We start from the raw sequence: 20,876 nt of genomic DNA, 5'->3' as shown, positions 1-20,876 counted from the left end.
CATTACACCTAGAATACCGTGTGAATCCCTTATGCTATTTCAGTACTAATGTATCTGCCCCTGGGTTTCCTCTGTGATGTATTGTTATACTTTGGATACATCCCCTTCACCACACCTCAGCCACACTGGCCTTTCTGTCCCTTTAACCCATCAAGTTCATTTTCAAACAGAGCCCTTGCAGCTGCCAGTTCCTGTTCGGTCTGCAGGTCACAGTTCAGATGTCACCCCACCCCAGAAAGGTCCTCTTTGGCCACTCAGTCTAAAGGAGCTTCCCCTTACATCTACTAGATCATATTCTCCTTGGAGGATTTAGCATTATCTGAAGTATTTTTGTTCACTTATTTGTTTACCTGTCCGTTGTCTCTCAGCTTTATGAGAGAGTCCTTTTGCCAGCCTTGTTCCCTCTGGTAGGCAGTGTACAAACAAAGGAAAAACAGAACCCCCAAAGAAACCCATGTGTAGAATGAAAGATGCTCGGAAGTATGCTTGTAAATAAAAGAATCTAAATCCTCTTACAGATGAGAAGTCTTTAAAATGAAAAGAATCCTTCAGTTCTTTTTAGTTTATAATCGAAGCTGATTTTGAAAATAAGCCAGACTGAGTGCTATGATGTGATTAAGTTCATCCAAATGAAATTATAGAATTTAGTGATTCCAGCATATTGTAATTACTGAAGTATTCCATGTTGGAAAGGACCATTTAGTGTACCTAATTCCAGCCAGCTGTGCTTGTCAGGTAAGGGAAACATTAATGAAGAAGGAGGAAAACAGAGAAGGGTAATAGTCCTACAAAGTGACTCTAAGGTTAGGTCAAATCTTTGTGTACCTTCAGTTCCTACAGTGTAGTCGTAGGTCCGTAAGAAAAGCAAGGAGTGGTAGGTGTCCCTTCTGGTGACACTGACTCCATTTTCAGTCTGTACATAAGATGCCAAAATGAGTAAAGACTTTGTAAGGTACCATATGCCTCCCTAAAGCAAGAGATCCAGGAACAAGAAACTAAAATTATGGAAATTGGAAGGCGTCTGAATTTTGCAGGAGACTCAGGCTACCTCTGTCTCTTCCAGTTCAGTAGTTACCCCCAGTCAGGTGCTCAGGACCAAAATCAAGGCATCACCCTTGATTAATTCTTTCTATCATCCCCCACCACCATCCCCTTCATCAGCAAGTCCTGTTAGCATTCTGAGAACACCCTCACTATCTGGCAACACTGCTGTCTTCTTGGCTCACTGAAACAGTTGTGAGTGGTAATACCTCTGTAGCCCCATGTCCTCCTTATGACCACTTTTCTCCTCACCCCTGGGTGCAGGAGACTCTTTCCTGAAGAGACCTCCGTTCCCCTCCCTGCCATGAATCAAAGGAGTTGGGCAGATGGTTAAAGCTCTTTGCTGGAAGCTTCAGAAAGGAATCTACAAATTACTGATTTCAGAAACAGGAAATCTGTGACAGAACGTCAAGGGCTATCTTTATGCTATAGGAAATAAACTAACTTTGTCTGTCTTCATGCTGTAGGGAATAAACTGACTTCATTGGAAAGATATCCATGTATTAGATGTGAAATTACAATATTAGCGCATATAGATTTAGCATCAAATGTACCATGGTTATTACTGTAGGACAACTCTGCCCCTTCTAAACTGTGTGGTGACCCACTCATTATATCCTGTATGTTTCTTCAGGAGACAATGAGAGGCCACTGAAGTGTGATTGCAGAACATTGAGTTCTTTGCATCCTTCAGTTTATATTAATGTTTTAGGTCTAAACTTTTCTTTTTCCCTAAATTGAAGTCACCTTTGACTCCTTTGTGAAAGGAGTAATGATAAAAGTTTTGACTTCTTCTTGTCAAGCGGGATTTCATAAATTAAGGAAGGATATATTCATTAAAAACTTACTCAATGACAGGTGCTCTTGCTGGTAACTTTTATATATTTTATATAATTCTCAGAAGGACCTTGTGAATTAGGTCTTATTGTGCTTGTATTCAAATGAGGAGATGGAGGCTGTGAGAAATTAAGTTACTTGTTTAGATTACACAGCTAATGAGGCACATATTGGCTGAAATCCTGTTCTCATTTCTGAATTCAGTCTATTTTCTGTAATATGGATCTCTCTGTGCTTTATTTCTTATCTGTAATAAAGTCAGTAATGATACCTATCAAATCTATTTCTTAGAGCATGAGAATCAGATGACTATGAACACAATACCTATACAAATTTCAAGTTCTTTTATGATTATTAGTAGCATTAATTTGACCACATTACCAAAGTGTTCTTTTAATTCGCTGTCACTTTATACAGGATTTCTGAATACAGCAGTGGATATTTTGTTTGATAGACTCCTTGTAGTTATGTTTGGGTTTCTTTGAGATTGAGTTTTACACCCTTCCAATTGTTGGCAAATATTCATACTGAAGAAAAACTGCCCATCTGTTCAGCTGCTAGCCAAAACATCACAAACAGTCAAAATAGCAGATCAACCCTACGCGAATTGTGATGAGACAATATAACAGGATATAAATCATATTATCATGGAGTCTTTGGGGTGCCACTTTTCTGGTCGGAAACCTGGGGCTGGCGGTGCCCTTGCCTGAGTTTTGCTGGGACCTGCTGGGCTTGTTCCACCCACTCGCCCTGGCAGGCTGCACTCAGCTCATGCTGCCAGCCTGGATCCCATGCTTCTGAGGGAGTCTGGAGTCAGGCACGGAGTGGTGAGGGGTGTGTGTGAGCAAATGTGGGGTCCACCCATTGTGCAGTCAGACACACCAGCTGCTGCTGTGGTGTGGGCAGCTCCAGGTGCTTCATGAGCACCAGCTCTCTGTGGCTGGACCAGGTGCACAGCAAGCAGCTTTCCTGTCTGGCACCGGGGAATGTGGTGACATCCTGGAAACTTGGAGATGTCAGGAACCACAGGGCCCCAAAGAGGGGCTCAGAGCCCTGGCTCAGGGAGCGCCCAGGTCTGGGCTACCTGAAGGGTTGCAGCTCTTCTCTCCTCTTCACCTGCAATGTGGCCAGCAAGGGGCATGCTTTAGCCCTGTTTGCGTTACAGCAGCTCTTTTAGCCTCACCATTTGGTGAGTCCTGAGTTCTTGTCCTGTGACCAGGAAGATTGAGGTTTGCAGTGTGGAGGGTGAGTAAGATGAAGAGGAGCTTTACTGAGCAATAGAACAGCTCAGAGAAGACCCACAGTGGGCAGCTCCTCTCCGTAGCCAGGATGTCCCGACGAGTGTTCTGCTCCTTGGCAGACAGGGTTGCCCCCCTCTGCTGGCAGGTCACCCCAACAACTGTTCAGTTCTCAGCAGAGAGGGTAGGTTCTCTGTCTGGCTAGTTCCATTGTCTGCAGCCCTCGGCAGAGAGGAGGCCCTGGAGTAAGAGGCTGTTCTCTGCAGGCAGGTTGTCCCGCCATCTGCAGTTCTAGGCAAAGAGGATAGCTCCTCTCTGCAGCTGGTCATCCCGTCATCTCTCTGTCCTCTCAGCAGAGAGGAGGCCCTGGAGTGGATTGCCCCTCTGCATCTGGGAGTCCCATCTCTGCAGCTCTCAGTCTAGAGAGGAGACCCTGGAGTGGGTAGCTCCTTTCCGCAGCCGGTAGGTCCTCGCTGCAGCTGGTCATCCCAATGTCTGCTCAGCTCTGACTGAGCCTGGGCCGTTACGGGCCTCAGAGGGGAGGAAGTTCACACTGATTGGTCCATGGGCGGCCATGGGCGAGCCCAGAAAAGGCACTACAAGTTCCCACTCCGTGCCCCAGAACTGGCAGCCCGGCCCCCAGCCCTCAGGCCCTTCCTGACCTGACAATGGGGCCTCACTGGTGACCCGACCTCCTCACTGTGGCCTGGCCCCGTCCGCCCGGGAAGCCGTCTGCCTCCTGCTGCTATTCTTGGTGCCCGGACTCAGCCCTGACTTTGCTCTGAGGTCGGAGTGGGCACCGACAGCAGAGAGCAGCCAGGCAGTGGGAGCAGGCATTTCTGAGACTGTGAGGGCAGTGGGGGGCCTTCCTGGGCGTCCCAAAGTGCAGGGATGTCTGGGGCCACAGTTGTGGTTTGGTCAGCCGCAGCTGTGCCCGGGCAGGTGGGGCTCCCACCTGCTTCGTGGAGTGGGAGGCCCAGGTCTGCAGCGGTGGTTTGGGAGGCTGCAGGTGCCCGGGTCTGCAGCTGCATGGCGGGTCGGGGAGATGGGACGGTGCGAGGGGCGGGTCTCTCCCTGCTCTGTGGAGTGTGGAGGCCCAGCCAGTCCTCCTCGCCGAAGCTGGTGTGATGGTAGCAGTGGGTCGTCTGGAATGGCCACTACCATCAGTATCCTAGTCAACAGATGTGGAAGGAGGTAGCATCCATTTGGGACAATTTAAGATTTTCATCATCTAAATTTAAGGCTGGGCTTAGAGGAACAGAAATGCCAAAAAATTGCATTTAGATGTCATTATATTTGGAATCGAATGAACAGCAATAGTGAAGCAGTATATTGCCCTGACACCCTCGTGGGACTCGCAACAGGGGTGTTCTGTTTCCTGACCCGCAGCTCTCAGCTCCTCACAGCAGGGAGTGCGTGAGTGAACAAGGTGGGAAGTGGAGTCAGCCAGCCGCTACAGCACCGGCCGTGAACCCCACTCACTCGAATCTGCTGTGTTCCACCCCTCACGAAACGGGGCATGCAGGTGAGCGAGTGTAGGAGCCTGGGTGAGTGGTTTCTGGGCGCTGGCAGGAGCCAACTCTGTGCTGGCCCCGCAGCTACATCTGGCGGCTGGGAGGGCCTGCGGCCCCAGAAGCCCCACAGGGAGCGTTACAGCTCTGCTCTCCGTGGACGGCTTCTGCCTTAACAGCTCAGTGGACCCTCTGCCTTTTCATGGGAGGCAGCTGCCTTCCACTAATGAGGGCAAAGAGTCACTGTGACAGCTTTTTTGTATTCACACTCGTGGCTCCTGAACTCTTGTCTGGCATCTGGAAGGAATGAAGTCACACGAATGAAGTGAAGGATGGTAAATGCGGGGAGATTCATTGCCGACAGAGGTGGCTCTCAGTGGCAAGGTGAGCTGAAAAGGGGATGGGGCAGGAGGATAATCTACCCGTGAAGTCCGGTCATCTCTGGCCAGATTGTTCTCCAGAGTTACCCCATTAGGCTGTCCCTCTGAAGTCAAGCTGCTTCTCTCCGACTGAAGACAGCTTCAGTCTTTGATGTCCAGGTGCTTCTCCTCTCTCTGTTGGCTGGTTCTGGGGTTTTGATAGGCACATGGGTGGGTGGGATGTGCCCATGGGTGGTTTTGGAAAAGGCAACATTCAAGCAGGGAAACAGGGTTGTAAGTTCTACTTTGGGCCATGGTTTCAGGCTTGAAGGTGGGGTTTTGTTGGGGACCACCATTTTCTGCCTAGAATTTCTCTGCCCCTGTCCCTATCAATAGTTGGAGGGAAAAATCAGGAGTTTTAGTTAACTTAAGCCCAACCTATGTAAAAGAGAGGCTTGACAACTCCTAGGCATACAGATAAGGCTATTGGTGCTCTGTGAAATGGCAATCTACATCCCTGGAAATGGGGTAGAATTGAGAACGCTGGTCATTTCCTCACTGCAGTATCCTGTGTTTTTCAGAAGCATGTGATTGTTTTGCTCTGATCTTGCTGAATGTTACTAGTTTCCTCTTTTTCTAAAGCATGTTTGTTGTGTGCAGAACTAGTATAGCTTCAGGCTTTTTGCTAAGATACCCATGAGTATTATTGCTTTTTTGTTTGGTTAAATAATTTTTATTGAACGCACGCAAAGTATCTTAAATATAAGGTACAAGTAACAGTAAACAAACAACTAGCATAGCAGTCAATCAGTCTGAGAAAGACAATGTTGCCACTACTTTTTTTTTTTGGAGACGGAGGAGTCTCCGCCCTGTCGCCCAGGCCGGAGTGCAGTGGCGTAATCTCAGCCGGGTTCACACCATTCTCCTGCCTCAGCCTCCCGAGTAGCTGGGACTACAGGCACCCGCCACCACGCCCGGCTAATTTTTTGTATTTTTAGTAGAGACGGGGTTTCACCATGTTAGCCAGGATGGTCTCGATCTGCTGACCTCGTGATGCGCCCGTCTCGGCCTCCCAAAGTGCTGGGATGACAGGCGTGAGCCACTGCGCCCGGCCTGTTGCCACTACTTTTAAAGCTGCAAAACTCCTCCTCTCTCTTGTCTCCTTCTCCACCCCATGAAATAATCACTGTCTTGAATCTTATGTTCCTTTCACTGGTTTTTCTTTACAAGTTTTCTTGTATGTATTGAAAGCAATTTTTTATGTGTTATAATTCGACATGTTTTAAATTTTACTCATGTCGGAGTGTGCGTATTCTTGTCTGCTTTCTTTTTTTGACCCAGTGTTCTGAGATTTATTCGTGATGGTGCTTTTGCAACTGCAGCTCATTCAGCTTCATCGCTGTGTCATTATCTATTTTATGAATGTACCATAGTGTATTTATTTTCTGTTTTTAACTGTTACACACATCATTGCCATGAGCATTCATGTATTTATCTTCCGTTGAACACGTACAGGAGTTTTTCTGGGGTATATAACTTGTAATGGAATTTTTGGGCCGTGAGTATGCTTGTTGCAGTATTCACTAGATAATGTCAAATTGTTTTTGAAAGTTGACTTCATTCGTACTGAGCCATCTGTGATCAGAGTTCCCATTGTTCCAAATCTTCACCAGCATTTGACACTGTGGGATTCAAAAACGGTTGCCAATTTTTATATTAGCACTTTTAATTACAATTATATTTATCATTTCTAGATGGTATTTTTTTTCCTAGCTCGACATTCAAAAAATTTCTTTATCCTTCCCCATATTTTCAATCTCTTATTCCTTTAAACCTCTGAAACATATTTACTTTAAATTCTGATAATACCAAATTATAAGCTCTTTGTGAGTTGATTCAGCAATGTAATACTTCTGCTCAGTCTCGTTCAGTGGTCTTTGTTTCTTTGTTTTCTTTGTGAGTATTTGTTAGTTTATTTATTTATATTTTGAGACAGGGTCTTGCTCTGTTGCCCAGACTGGAGTGCAGTGATACAATCTTGGCTCACTGCAACCTCTACCTCCCGGGCTCAAGCGATCCTCCCATCTCAGCCTCCCAAGTAGCTGGGAGCATAGGCACATGTCACCACGCCCAGTTAATTTTTCATAGAGATGGGTCTCCCTATGTTACCCTGGCTTGTGATTTTTTTTTTTAAGCTATTAGTTCATGCTCTTTAGAAATTCTTTGAGGCCTGGATTGAAAGTATATTCACCCTGAGTGAATTTGCCTTTTGTTCGGATGGATAACTAAGGCATTAACAACCTTGGATCCTTCTAAGGTTAATTTCTGAGCTTGAGGTTTCTTTTCCCAGAAAGATAATATAAATTTAGGCTACAAGCTTGGTTAGATGCCAACTTGTGTTCATGACTCTAGAGAATAATTACCCCCCCTCTATCCAGTGTTTAGGGTCTAGGCTGACAACTTCTTTGCTCTCCCTCCTATGGAATAGATTTATTCTACTTTACAATTATTCTAACTCACAGAATATAGTCCTTGGAAAATCCTGGTTCTATTCACCAGTTTAGGTTTAGACTTTCCAGTCTGGGTGAGGCCCACACACAGCCTCAAGTGCTTCATGCCCATGTCTCTGTCAAGAGTAAACTTCAGGATCCTCAGGTTAGCTAAATGTTTCCAGTTAGAACGCTAGCTTCAGCATTTACTTTCCGGCCTGGCATCTCGTTACTTGACTTTAATACTCTAAGGACATTTCTTTCTTATCACTTAAATAATGAATTTTATTTTAATTTTCTCTTTTTAAATACAACGTCTTATATGCCTTTATTTTTCTTCTTTTTTTATTATAAATATTTTGAATGATGCAGAAAAGGTGAAGGAATACAACCAGAAATGTAGCACCTAGATTCATTAATTGTTAGCATTCTCAAAACAAGGACATTTTTATGTCCCTTTTAAGGAATCATACCTCTCAAGTGGAAGGTACACACTGACTTTCATCCAAATAGTTACACATTTTAGATTTTTGTCATGTCAATGGACTCATCTCAGGCAGGATTACACCCCAGGACTTCCTTCAAAAAAAGAAGGTGACATTGGCTTTACATAACAGAACCAGTTTGGACATTTCTTTGGACAGTTGAATTCTGCTGACCCCTTTTTGTGGTCTGCTGCTGCTCAACCCAGCTGCATGAAGACAGGACAGAGAATGATGGTGATTAAGAGTGATCCAAATGACTTTGTGGGAGAAGACAGATGGATAAATATCTTTTCTTAAATGCAAAGCTAACTTAATGTTACTGCTCATTCCTGGTAACTTTCTTTAGGGCTTAGGACTTGATGAATTTAATGTTGTCTGACAAAGTTTTAAGATGGCTCAGCAGTAAAAAAAAAATATGGTGTCTTTGAATAATAATGAGCACCAAGTAAGAAATATGGGTGTGCTGACTCTTTTTGATGATCTCAAAGTTATTTATGTGTTTAGCTACATGTATACAGCCCCTGTGTGTGTGTGTTTTTCTTTGTCACTGACTTCACAGCAGCTCAGTAGGATTTTAAGTATTTATATTTTATATTTTCCTGCACCTGCCCCATGACAATATACATAGACCATGCAAACAAAGATGTATTTAGTGAAAAGATTGCGAAACTGTTTTATTACTGTCCTGATCTCTGTCGGAAATGAAGCTGCTCTTTCAAACACGCTTTAGGCATACTATCTAGCAGTCAGTAATTGTGCAGATTATAATCATGAGCTTCTCTTCAACATGTGTATGGCTATTGTGGTAATAACGGGTGAATCATTGCATTTTAATTGGAATGAACAAAGATAGAAAGCTCAGCGGCAGCATTTTCTAGAGAGGTAAAAATCTATATCAATAAAGAAAAGTAAGTCTTTCCATGAATTTTACTTACTAGAAAGTGGAAAAATGTATTTGATAATGGAATATATAAATGCTTTTCTGGTACTGCTAACCTACACATGAGCGGATACTTTGGGGGCTTAGCAAGTTTAGCTGCAAAATGGCTTCACTATTCTCCATTCCTCTTTGTTTGAATGATCAATCCTCCATATTCAGAAGATTCTGTTTCTTGATTTTTAGGACTGTTCCTAAATATTCTGGTAGCTGTCTTTGGAAGATTGAAAAAGTGTTTTCTCTTGTCCTTATAGAAAGTGTTGGATAGGGCAGAACCTTCTCTCTTCCTGAAAGAGGCCACTGATCTAAAGCAGTTTCTCTCTTAGCCTTACTTCTTGGGGGCATATTGATTACATATTTACTTACTTTGGCATACTAATTTTAAAATTGCTTACTTTTTATTTTAAACAATTCCTTCATATATTTCACTTAAGTAAATGAGCTGATATTATGAACTTCAATATATTGGTTTCAAAACTCATCTCTGTTTTTTTCCCTTTGTTTTACCTCATATACAGTTAATTGACAGTTCTGTTCATTTTTCCTTTGAGATATCTTGCCATGCTTGGTTTACCATTCTCGCACAGAGTACACAACTCATAGCTAGATTGCTATGATATTTGTCTCCTCTCCTCTTTGGTTATCTTGCATTCTTTTACCAGATAAAGCTTTTACAAATATAGTATCTCCCAACTGTTTTGTGACCTAGGATGTGAAATCTAATCTGTGACTGGATTTCTAGACTCCTCTCTTGTTTTTTTCAACCTTATCATCCATAACTTGCCATTGTAAAGACCAAGTTCCAGTGTTCCATTAGACCAATACCACCATTTCTATAAACAAACAAACACAAACATTAAGAACCAAAGTTTGGCTAATTCTGGAACAGTACCTAAAAGATTAAACCATGACCATCTTTTGCCTCTTGGTGTTAGAAGGGAGCTTTTGGTGTTATAAGAGAGTCACCAAACAGGACCAAACAGGTTATCAAGAGCTCTGCAGAGTTCACAGAGATTATGAACTAGAAAATTCAGGGTGCTCCAGAAAGGTTCTTCTTGAAGGAAGAGAAAGAACTGTATTCAATGAGAGAAAGCGCAGAAAAGCACACTAAGTTCTTTATTTGTAGGCAGATTTAAATTGGGTTTACTCCGTGGCCAATGGCCATTACAGGTGCTAAGATCTCAGGGATCATGAGAAGATCATCATGCTGGAGTGAGAGTGGAGCCAGGGAAGGGAGGTCAGAGTAGGACTGGTTTTGACCTTCCAGCAGGGCCACTATCCTGGCATGGAAGTGCAGTAGACAGGGCAGGTTGGGTGAACAAACCAGGAAGCTGAGTGTTCCCCTGCCCTTGTTGTAGCAGACTTGGGAGTGCAGGGCCTGAGAATTTCCTGTTGATTTCTGCTTCCCTGTTTGGCTCATGTGATTCCTTTGCAGTGGGTGCCTTTCTCCTATCCATTTTCTCAAATGTCACATGTGCTATAATGGTAGAAACATGGACTTAGGAGATAAACTGACTCAAAACTCACTTGAGTTTTGTCTTCTTGTGGATGAGCTGGGTGACCGTAGCCAACGTACTTCACCATTCCAGATCTTCAGTTTCCTCCTTTGGTAACGCAGGTATTAATATATATGCTGCTGTGTAAGCATTGGAAAGTCTGGCCCCCGGTGCTTGGGTTTAGAAAAGTGCTTTTGTCAGCATCCATAGTCACAGGTAACTGAGAAAAAGAGCGTGTAATATCATGTGTATCTGTGTCTGCATCATATGAAATTTAGAGGAAGATTGAAAGAATACTAATTTCCCTTGACAGAATTCTTTTAATTTTATTCATTTCTCTGCATCCTTCACTCTTTAGTTTATCTGATGGTAGACGGTTAGCAGTTGTAGACAGTGTCATCCCCTGCCCTGGATGATGCTAGAGCTCCTTTTGTAGACAGATTGTACATTCTGACACTAGAGAAATGCTGTACCTGGAGGCCCCATATCTTCTGGAAGGACACTGAAGGGAGAGCACGTTACTGAAATCCATTCCTCATAACCCAAGAATGTCCTATCTGTATTCCTATGCCTTGTGCTTGGTACATATTTGTTTTTTAGATTAACTTAAATTTTATGCTTTTATTACAGTTGTTCTCTGTGGAAAATATTAACCAAATTTATTAGATTTTTATGGAAATGAAAAACTGCTGGTCTGAAAATGCTTGGGAAACTTAAGAGTGCTATCATTCAACTTGGCAGTACTTGATACCAGTGAGAGTTGAAGTTCTGAGTTGAAATAAAACAGATCAGTTAATAGGAAGTCAAATGAGACTGATAGATTTTATTTATTGAGACATTTTTCTGGTGACCAAATATGCAGTAGATAGTCAATACAAAAAACCTAGAAAGGCATAGAAAAAAATAAAGAGAGGAAAGTAAAAATCACCAACAATCATTAGCATTTTCATTTATTCCACTATTTTTTCTATGCATTTATGTATTGGCTGCTTTTTTGTATTCCCTGTTAACATTATAGGAATTCTTTCCTTTCATAAAATATTCTTGAATACCCTAATGGTGCTCATTTATCATGTAATTATTACCATTATGCATTTAATCATTCTTCTACTATTGAGCATTTTAGTATTTATTATTTAACTGTAGCAGAAATAAATATCTTTTGTTGGCACCTTTATTTCCTTAAAATAATTTACTAGATATACAATTACTGTGTCAGCATTTTAAATTTGCATATTTAAAAGTTTTGTTGCATATCACTAGCTGTCTGCGAAAAAGTTGATTTAGTTTACCAGCCCAGTGTCTTCTGTAGCAGATGATATTTTTATGTCACTACATCCTTACCAGTATTGAGTGTTTTAAAAAAATAAAAGCTTTTGATTCTGATTTACTCATTTTGTCTGTGGTAGATATCATCCACCTTAAGTGGAACATTTGTTGTTACTAAATACTTGAGTGGTTATCTGAGGTAATGTCTATTCTTCTGTATTTATGTGACTTTTTCTACCACAGGATTATACAGGGATTACATTTTACTCATCTTTATGCTACCCATAGAATTTTTACACGGTAGATGTTCAATAAACATGAAAAATAAATATCACACAATATCCACCTTGTTGGATTCCACCACTTACTAACACATCTGCACATATATACTTCAAGCAAATATCAAGTTTCTTTATTGGAAAATGTCATGTAAAGTTCCTAAGTCTCATTTTGGTAAGACATATTGATAAAAATGACTATCTCTTCCCCCTTTTGACTCCCTCTTCTGTACTTTTTCTACCTTTTTCCGAATTAAATATTGGTATTGTCTGTATGCTTTCATCACAGGTACCAATTAATTTAGCAGGAACATTGCCCGTCTGAAAGAATTATATATTGTGGTATCAGTGTAGAGATGTTCAAATTTTTTAACATTTTTTTTGTTACTGGTTAATGAGAATACGACCAAGACAAGAGCTTTAACAGAGATGTGAGATGTGTATTCAACCAGTCTCTGAAAATCATTTGCTTTTTGTGTTTTATGGCAGTACCTTGTGGATCTGCATTTAGAATGATAATTCATGCTAATGACTTTCATATCCCATGAGGTAGCAGAAATCAGTTCTGAAATGGCAGAGTGAAAGGGTATAGCAAATAAAGTCAATGAGCTGTCAAAGAATTTTTCTTCATCAAACAAGTCCCAAAGCACTGGTGTTATACTGACCTTCCCTCACTCCTCTTTCCTGGGTTCTTAGACCCATTTGGTTCATGATTTTGTTTTTCCTATAATAGAAAAATTAACAAACATGTTTGGTACGTGAAACAGAAGGTATTTGAAAATAATACCTTGGAGCAGTGTCTCAATCTTCAGGAAAATGGTGAAGAGGAAATACAGCATTGATTGCTGTTGCTAGGCAACGGTTTTCCCAGCAGATGAACCTGGGACAGTGGTGGTGTCTGCCAGCGCACCATGCGGGGTAGAAAGCAGTGCCGCACTCCTGTTTCTGGAAATCAGAATTGAAGCCCTGCCCTTCCTCCTTCCTCTCCATTTTCTCTGGTCAAGATCTGAGAAGTTAAGATCACACAGTCAAATATATAGACTGTGAGAAATTTTGAGCACTTTGGGGATTTTTGGAGAGCTGCGAATGGATTTGTAGAGCCAATCCTTTTGTTTTCCTTCAGTTTCGCCCTTGTCGACCAGGCTGGAGTGCAGTGGCACAGTGTCGGCTCACTGCAACCTCCACTTCCCGGGTTCAAGCAATTCTCCTGCCTCAGCCTCCCGAGTAGCTGGGATTACAGGTGCCCGTAACCATACCCAGCTAATTTTTGCATTTTTAGTAGAGACAGGGTTTTGCCGTGTTGGCCACGCTGGTCTCGAACTCCTGAGCTCAGGTGAACCACCCCCTCGGCCTCCCAAAGTGCCTTAGAGCCAATTCTAAAGGAATCAGCATTCCTATTTTATATCAGAAGTACTATTAGTTTTCTCTTTCGTGCATTTATCCATCCAGTCATGCCTATGTCCTCACATATTTAGGGAATATTCAAGGCACCCTGTTACACTTAATTAAGAGTTTGGCATCTCTTACGTGGCTGACGTGTGCGCTGTAGGTGTGATGGTAGGAACCATTGCTGCAGTGTGGTGTAATGAAGAGCATCCTCTTAGGATTGTGACTCTCAAACTTTAGGGCACATTGGAATATCCTGGGCAGATTGTTCAAAGATTTCTCAGCCCCACACTTGGTGAGGTCTGTTACCTATTTCCAGACCTCTGGAATATGTCCTATTGCTAGAGGTCTGAAAAGTAACTTAGGAATATGCATTTTAAGCAAGCTCACTAGGTGATTCTGATATTGGTAGTAGAAGAGTCATTCTTGAGAAATACTGAAGTCGAAGGATTAGTGAAGATGTTGACAGAGTTACCAGGTTCGATGTCACTTGTCAGTTTTAATTCATGAACAAGGAGACCACTGACTGTGGTTTTACCGGTTCAGTGTGTTCCCTCCCAGGTTGGTTCTCCTGTGTTTCCATTTTGGACTTGCTCTTGATTCACTGGAGTTAGACTAGTTTGGGTTCTTTCCAGAAACTGGGCTGTGATTATTCCTTAGTGGGGAAGCGTAGCCCCCCATCACTGCTTGGGACTCACACAAGAGCAAGAAATGCAAGCATACAAAAGTACCCAAGTCTTGATCTCAGTATTCTGCAGTACAAACCACTAAGACTGAAATTTCAAACTGCCTTTCATTGAAAACAAAAAACAAAAGAACAAGTAAACATCCACATCAACCAGTTACCTTTTTTTTTTTTACCCCAGTGCTGATAATATTTCAGTGGCCTGTCAATTATGAATCTGACCAATCCTTTAATAAAACCTTCTATGCTTGTAAAGCTTAAGTGATTTTTGCTTATACAGTCTTCTAATAGAGCTCTTTTTTCCTCCCTCTTCTTATATATTTTCTGAATCCGAGTTTTGGTCTTAATACAGACTATGTTTAAGATCTTGGCCTTATGCCATGTTGTAGTACAGATTAATAATTAATGGTTCTTATTAGTCTGTATAATTCATTAACCATCCATCTATCAAGCTAAATGACTTATAGATGGCTTTTACATTTAAAATTGTTCAGACGTTATTAAGGTCTGTAATTTATCATCACAACCATTTCTGACCTCATTCTTGGTCCCTCGCTGGAATGATGTTCATTGAATGTGTATGACACAATATGAAGAAAATTAAGTTGCACTGAAGACATTACCAATATGAGTAGGGAGGCTTAAAATGTTGGCAGTAATCAATAGTGGGACTTAATTTGTATATTCTGTGATGGAGACATTTTTATTCCATTTAAATTTTTAAAATTGCTTCCATTTTTAAATTAGTTGCCCTCATTTCAGATGATACTCAACAGCGAAATAATATATTTTCTGAATGTAAACCATCATATGTGGTTTGACCTTTCGCTGAATCCAGTAGTAAAGATCAAAATGAATTATGCTTGAGTGGAAAGGGGTTTTAATGTTGCTTTACACTTGGTTTTCCCTCATCCCACATGCTGTTTAATATTATTGATTCAGCTTGAATGATCATGAGCCAAAAAACGACTTCAGTTGGTTTTGGCTAATGCAGTCTTGGATGCTATAGAAGTGCCTGTAACACCTGAATGGTTCTGCATAAATAGTAATGCATTTTTATATCGTCCATGGGAGGAAATGCAACATGATTGCCTATGAGCAGCAGAGAACAGGTTTCTAGATGTGAATGTTTTTCCCTTGGTACAAACATGTCGCTTCCATTAGCCCTAAGAGGGGCTGGGTATTTGCATCTAAGAATTCAGTATTTAGAGTATGACAAGCCATGAATATTTGAGGCATTATTACTGAGCCTTTCAAATAAGTTGAAAGGCATAAATGACTTTGAGTACTAGGGAAGTGTAGTAATCCCTTAGAAATGAACTATTCAGAATATTTAACTCTATTATCAATGAAGTGTTAGCGAGGAGGGAACTATCCACATGTTCAGATTCGTTTCAGCTTAATAGTGTCTTGGTACATTTTACAGTCATATCGGCTCTTAGTAATGCACTGCACCATGTGAAGTGAGTGAACTAGCCTCAGTCTTGTTCGCAGTGACTGGGCCTTTCAAAGTCTCCTTGTTTGATTTGCTGGCATTATGATGTCTCTTGTGGGAGCTCTGTTGCAGAATCAAAATGTGCACGCAGAGAGACAGCAGTGCTCTCATTTAGCCTATGAGATAATCACCATCATTCTCAAATTATCTTACATCATATAGACACAAATTTCATATCTCACCCATTTTCCCAACTCTCTCTTCAGATGTGACTTGGCTAGAATGAGGCATAAACTTCCCTGTCACTCTTCGTTTTTTAAAAAATTTTGAGAATGTCGATTTACTTCTGCTCTGGCAGTTTGCACATGATGGTTAACTAGACCAATTAATGCAAAAGAAGAACCCCCAAATTTACTGCTCCTCAGATTCTTTATTGTCCAGCCCCTGTCTCTTCTTAATGTGGTTCCTGTGAAGACTTGAGATTGAGGAATAGATATAGGGAAAAAAGTCTCATCTACCCCAAAAGTGAATCTCAAATGAGAAAACTTCCTCAAGCAGATTTTCCCCCAGCAGGCACCTGTGATTTATTGTTCTTCCTTCCACTTAGAATTGAAAAAACACGATTCATATCCCATTGTTGTTATAATTTTGTAGACTTTGGAGCTTTCCTTTTTTCTTTTCTGCTTTAGCTAAGTTCTACAATGTTTCTTTGTATGTCCTTTTGTCTTTTCCTGTTTGTAAGTGTCCTTGATAGATATTACCATCATGGCCCTTTCCTTTAGCTTATACTCTTATGTTATGATTTGTTTTCCACGTCACCTTTATTTAGTAACTCCCAGTCCATTGACCTTTTTCACTCCTTATGCTGTATTTAGATGGAAATAAGAAGACACATACTGACTAGTTCCATCTTGGAGCGCTAAGAGATCTTCAGGCTCACAAAGTGAGATTAACCTGCTAACATGGGCCACTGGTAACGATGAAAACATGGAAGAAGAGCCAGTGTAAATAAAAGAGAAACCTGCATCCAGACGATGAGTCATGAGGATCTCACGGTGATAAAGATGAATTTAAAAGAGAGGAGTAACCGTGAATGACCTACACACAAGAATTCAGATGTTTTATATGTGGTACAGCCTATTCATAGAGACTAGGTGTGTCAAATAACACATATTTAATTTTTATATCCAATATCCAGTATCTTTATAGAAGTGACTACTCATTATTATGTGCATTTAAGGTGATCTGAAGTCCTAAAACCTGCCTTATATGTTTGGCATGGAACTGCGTTCCCTGCTGATGCCCAGTAATGAAATGTTGAGGGAACTCAACTGTGTTCCTTCAGAAAGCTTCTGAGTCTGCCAGCACTTTTGGTGAATCACTGCTTCTGAAAAGTGAATTCAATAATTAATATGAATTATTTTTCTGTGAATTTAGCTTTTTATAGTTGTTCATCAGCTTAGCTGTTATGCAGTTTATAAAGCTATATTAAAATTTCATATGATTACTCTAAAGTGGCTAAGGTTTTAAAGTTTCCCCAACCTTTTCAGAGTTTTAGTAAAGCATTAAATATAAAGTGCTCTCTCAGCCGTAGTGTGACTAGTTATGTATTGGTTACAATGACAGATTTACTTGTCTGAGAAGATGCTGAGTTAGGAGTTCTGTTCAGACAGTCCCCAAATTGCCTTTATGCAGCACAGTGGATAAAAATCTAGAAATAGAATTGGTTATTGATTTTTTTTTTTGCATTTGTAGCAAGAGAAGAATAATATTGTTACTTTTTTTTTCAAGCATACAAGTTCTGTGCAGAATTTTTCTGTCATTTTTGTGTGGCTTTTGGTACCACTAGAACATTCCATATGACCCTAACTGTATTTCTCGTATCTCTGAGATTCATTGATCTAAATGCCTCTTTACTACAAGTTTCTTTACCCATGGGATTCATGTTGCTTTTACTTAAGAGAGCCCAGAACTCCTCTTAGGCTCTCCTAAGAAATGCTCATGTTGGTTTATGGTAGAATAGATTTCAATGTAGGTTTTCCTTCCTTCCTTCTTTCCTTCCCCATTTTGATGTTTAGTTATATATCATCTGGATTAATTTGTTTTTCTTTTTTGAGACGGAATTTTGCTCTGTCGCCCAGGCTGGAGTGCAGTGGCGTGATCTCGGCTCACTGCAAGCTCCGCCTCCTGGGTTCACGCCATTCTCCTGCCTCAGCCTCCCTAATTTGTTTTTCTTTTTTCAAAAATTTATTTTAGGCTTAAATTGTATCTAGATTTTTATAAAATACATTTTAAGACTACTCTTTTTTCCTAGTATTTCCACATCTAATTGAAGTTGTCCTAAAAATAGCAGAGGAATATTACTTCATTTAAGATTTTCTGTAGAAAGCCTGATCTTTGCGACATGTGCAACATCAGGGAAAACCTCAGCTGAGACGTGGAGACTGAAGATAGCGTGATGGGTAATTCATCATACCACTGAATTTAGTATGTTTTCAACCTTTTGTAGGTTTTAATATTATGATCCCCACTTTACAGATGAGGAAATGAAGATTTAGAAAAGTTTAGTAACTTGCCTTAACACTGTAGTAGAACTGGGAAGTTTTTTTTTTTTTTATTTTTTATTTTTATTTTTTTGAGATGACATCTCACTCTGTCACCCAGGCTGGAGTGCAGTGGCCGGATCTCGGCTCAATGCAACCTCCGCCTCCTGGGTTCAAGCAATTCACCTGCCTCAGCCTCTCGAGTAGCTGGGACTACAGGTGCTCACCACCACGCCCAGCTAATTTTTGTATTTTTAGCAGAGACGGGGTTTCACCATCTTGGCCAGGCCGGTCTCGAACTCCTGACCTTGTGACCCACGCGCCTCAGCCTCCCAAAGTGCTGGCATGAGCCACTGCGTCTGGCCAGAACTGGGAACTTTTAGTCTAGTCCTGTCTAATTCCTCTTATGCCTGGATTGAACAAACACAGCGATGTGTGACAGTGAACAGTATCCCTCACATTCTGCTTTTCCTCTGGAGAGATGTGGCTATGCTGGGCATGACTGTACTGGATATGTCATGGGAAGGACTCCAGCAGGGAGACCATGCCCACATTTATAGTGAAAGGAAAGAGGGTCTGGAGCACTTCATTGGAACACTGGAAGCTTCCTGGTCAAGAAAATAACCTTGTTAGAAAGACGACACCCAAGTATTTTGTTGAGCTAATTTGTGATAGCTGAACTATATCTCCTTGTAAGGACCACTCGAGGTTTCTGTCTTCTTATGTCTAAATTCCATGATTTTAATCACTGCCTCCTTTTAAGTACAAAAACTTCTTTTATCGTCATCTTCATAGACTCCACACTTCTGGAGTAATTTTGACCATTCATGAATAAAGTGATAGATGAGAACAGGCCAAATTCAGTGTAGTTCACAGTGGGTTCAAAAGAACCCTCTCCGCAAAGCAGCAAACTGGTACCTCAGGAATTAGGTCTGGCTGTCTAACAGATTTAAAAGATAGTTCTGCCCTGATATATTTCTCCTGGAAATGAAGTTATGTTAGAATAGTTTAAAAATTAAAAGCCGGGAGATTCTGAGTCAAGGCCTGAAGAGTTTGCTTATGAGTGAAATTAATGAATGAACATTAATCACCTATTCTGACAATTCATAGAATTTTGTTCTTACCTTCTGATGATTGACTGTGCTCTGAAATGTTAAGCACGCAGATAAAGGGACCTTTTGGGTAAACGAGAGAATATCAGCATTTGTCTCTTTGGAAACCAAATATTGCCATTTGAAGGACAAGTGGGGATTTTAAGCTGTCGTGCCATGTAAGAGTATATGTATGACATGATGGTCCAGAATCTTGCTAAACCAGTGAAGCAAATAGGTCAACTAAGTGGTGAGCTTTGACAAAATTATTGAAGGTAAGATTCTTTGATTTATCGTTCCTCCATTGCACTGGGTTGTTCTAGAGAAAGAGATAAGCCAATTTATTTAGTAAGCGTTTACTGAGCCCACATTCTGTGCTGGACACAGTGCTCAGCACTGGAAGCATAGAGACATAGGATCTGCTTTCAAGGAGCTCACACTTGAGATGGGAAGCATGGCAGGTAAGATACGGCGGCTTCCGCAGTAGCTGTTTAAGTGGGGTCTGGGAAAAAGAATTGGTACAAGGAAGCCTGTTTTCATTAATGTGAGGATGAATGACAGGTCAGGAAATGGGGAAAGTGAATTTAAGAGATCATAGGGGAAAAATAGATTATAAACCTATTTTATTTGGCCCACCTACAGTTTTTGGGGGGAGTTTCTGTTTTTGTTATCAGCATATAAAACTTGGAAAATTACATATAAATATATTGCTGGGTTCTCTTACAAAACACAGTAGGTATCCTGGGCTCTGTTTTCACAGCTGACTGAAGTTAGCTGGCAATGGACAGTGACGTCCACCTTTAGCAGGCACGAGTACTCTCTTGTTCTCCGTCCCGTCCATTCAGGATTCTCCTGGCTCCTCTATATTTGAGTTTGAGACTTCTAGTTGAGGGTATTTTCACATCCTGGCAGTGATGGGAAGCAGCCAGATAGAACAGGGGGAAGATCGGGACTAGGAGTGCGTTGTTGGTGTGTTAAATATGAAAAAGATTTGAGGATGTTATTGACTGAGATAGAAGTGCCAGGAGCCAGTGAGAAACTCAGGAGGAGGAGAGTGTGTTCTGGGCCGAACTGCGTCCCCGCAAATTCCTATGTTATGTTCTAACCACCGGTACTTCAGAATGTGACCATATTTGGAGAGAAGGTCTTTGAAGAGGTGATTTCACATGAGGCCTTTAGGGTCGACCCTCTTCCAGTATGACTGGTGTCCTTGTAGGAAGAGGAAGAGACACCAGCGGCACACGTGTGCAGAGGGACTGCCGTGTCAGGAGGCAGCAGGAGAGTGGCCCCTCCAGACAGAGAGGCCTCGGAGGAAACCAGACCTACAGATGCTTTGATCATGAACTTCCAGCCTCCAGAACTGTGAAGATCAATTGCTGTTGTTTCAGCCACCAGTCTGTAGTATTCTGTTATGGCAGCTCTAGCGAACAAACGTGCGGAGCTGCTGGAAGCCACGACGGGGAGAGAACTGATGGAGCAGAGACTGTCTGATGGTGGCTGAACAAACCCTCGATATCTTGCACACATCTAGATTAAAGCTCTATGGATATTTATTGAGTTAGTTTCACTGAAGGACCAGTGAGAGGGAAACAAAGGCCTGGGGTCAGAGGTATTTGCTGTGGACCAGGGAAGCAAACTGGAGAAAGTTCTTAAGTCTCCAGCCTTTATTTTATTTTATTTTTTATTTTTTTTGAGACAGAATCTCTCTCTGTGGCCCAGGCTGGAGTGCAGTGGCCGGATCTCAGCTCACTGCAAGCTCCGCCTCCCGGGTTTACGCCATTCTCCTGCCTCAGCCT

The 20,876-nt window shown here is 41.5% G+C and overlaps 1 protein-coding gene across 1 annotated transcript in view; it reads left to right on the top strand.

Annotated features, from left to right (window-relative positions):
• The window catches only part of SMYD3 (SET and MYND domain containing 3), a 735,177-nt gene that overhangs the window by 262,593 nt on the left and 451,708 nt on the right, over positions 1–20,876 (top strand). Inside the window, exon 7 of the mRNA XM_011955728.1 lies at positions 3,108–3,123. Within this exon, the coding sequence (XP_011811118.1) occupies positions 3,108–3,123 (16 nt within the window). The remainder of the gene's footprint in view (positions 1–3,107; positions 3,124–20,876) is intronic.

This window comes from Colobus angolensis, unplaced genomic scaffold, assembly GCF_000951035.1.
Source record: "Colobus angolensis palliatus isolate OR3802 unplaced genomic scaffold, Cang.pa_1.0 Scaffold40, whole genome shotgun sequence".
NCBI classification, from domain to species: Eukaryota; Metazoa; Chordata; class Mammalia; order Primates; family Cercopithecidae; genus Colobus; species Colobus angolensis.
The sequence above is the reverse complement of the archived record's forward strand: the minus strand, read 5'-3'. Positions and strand labels throughout refer to the sequence as shown.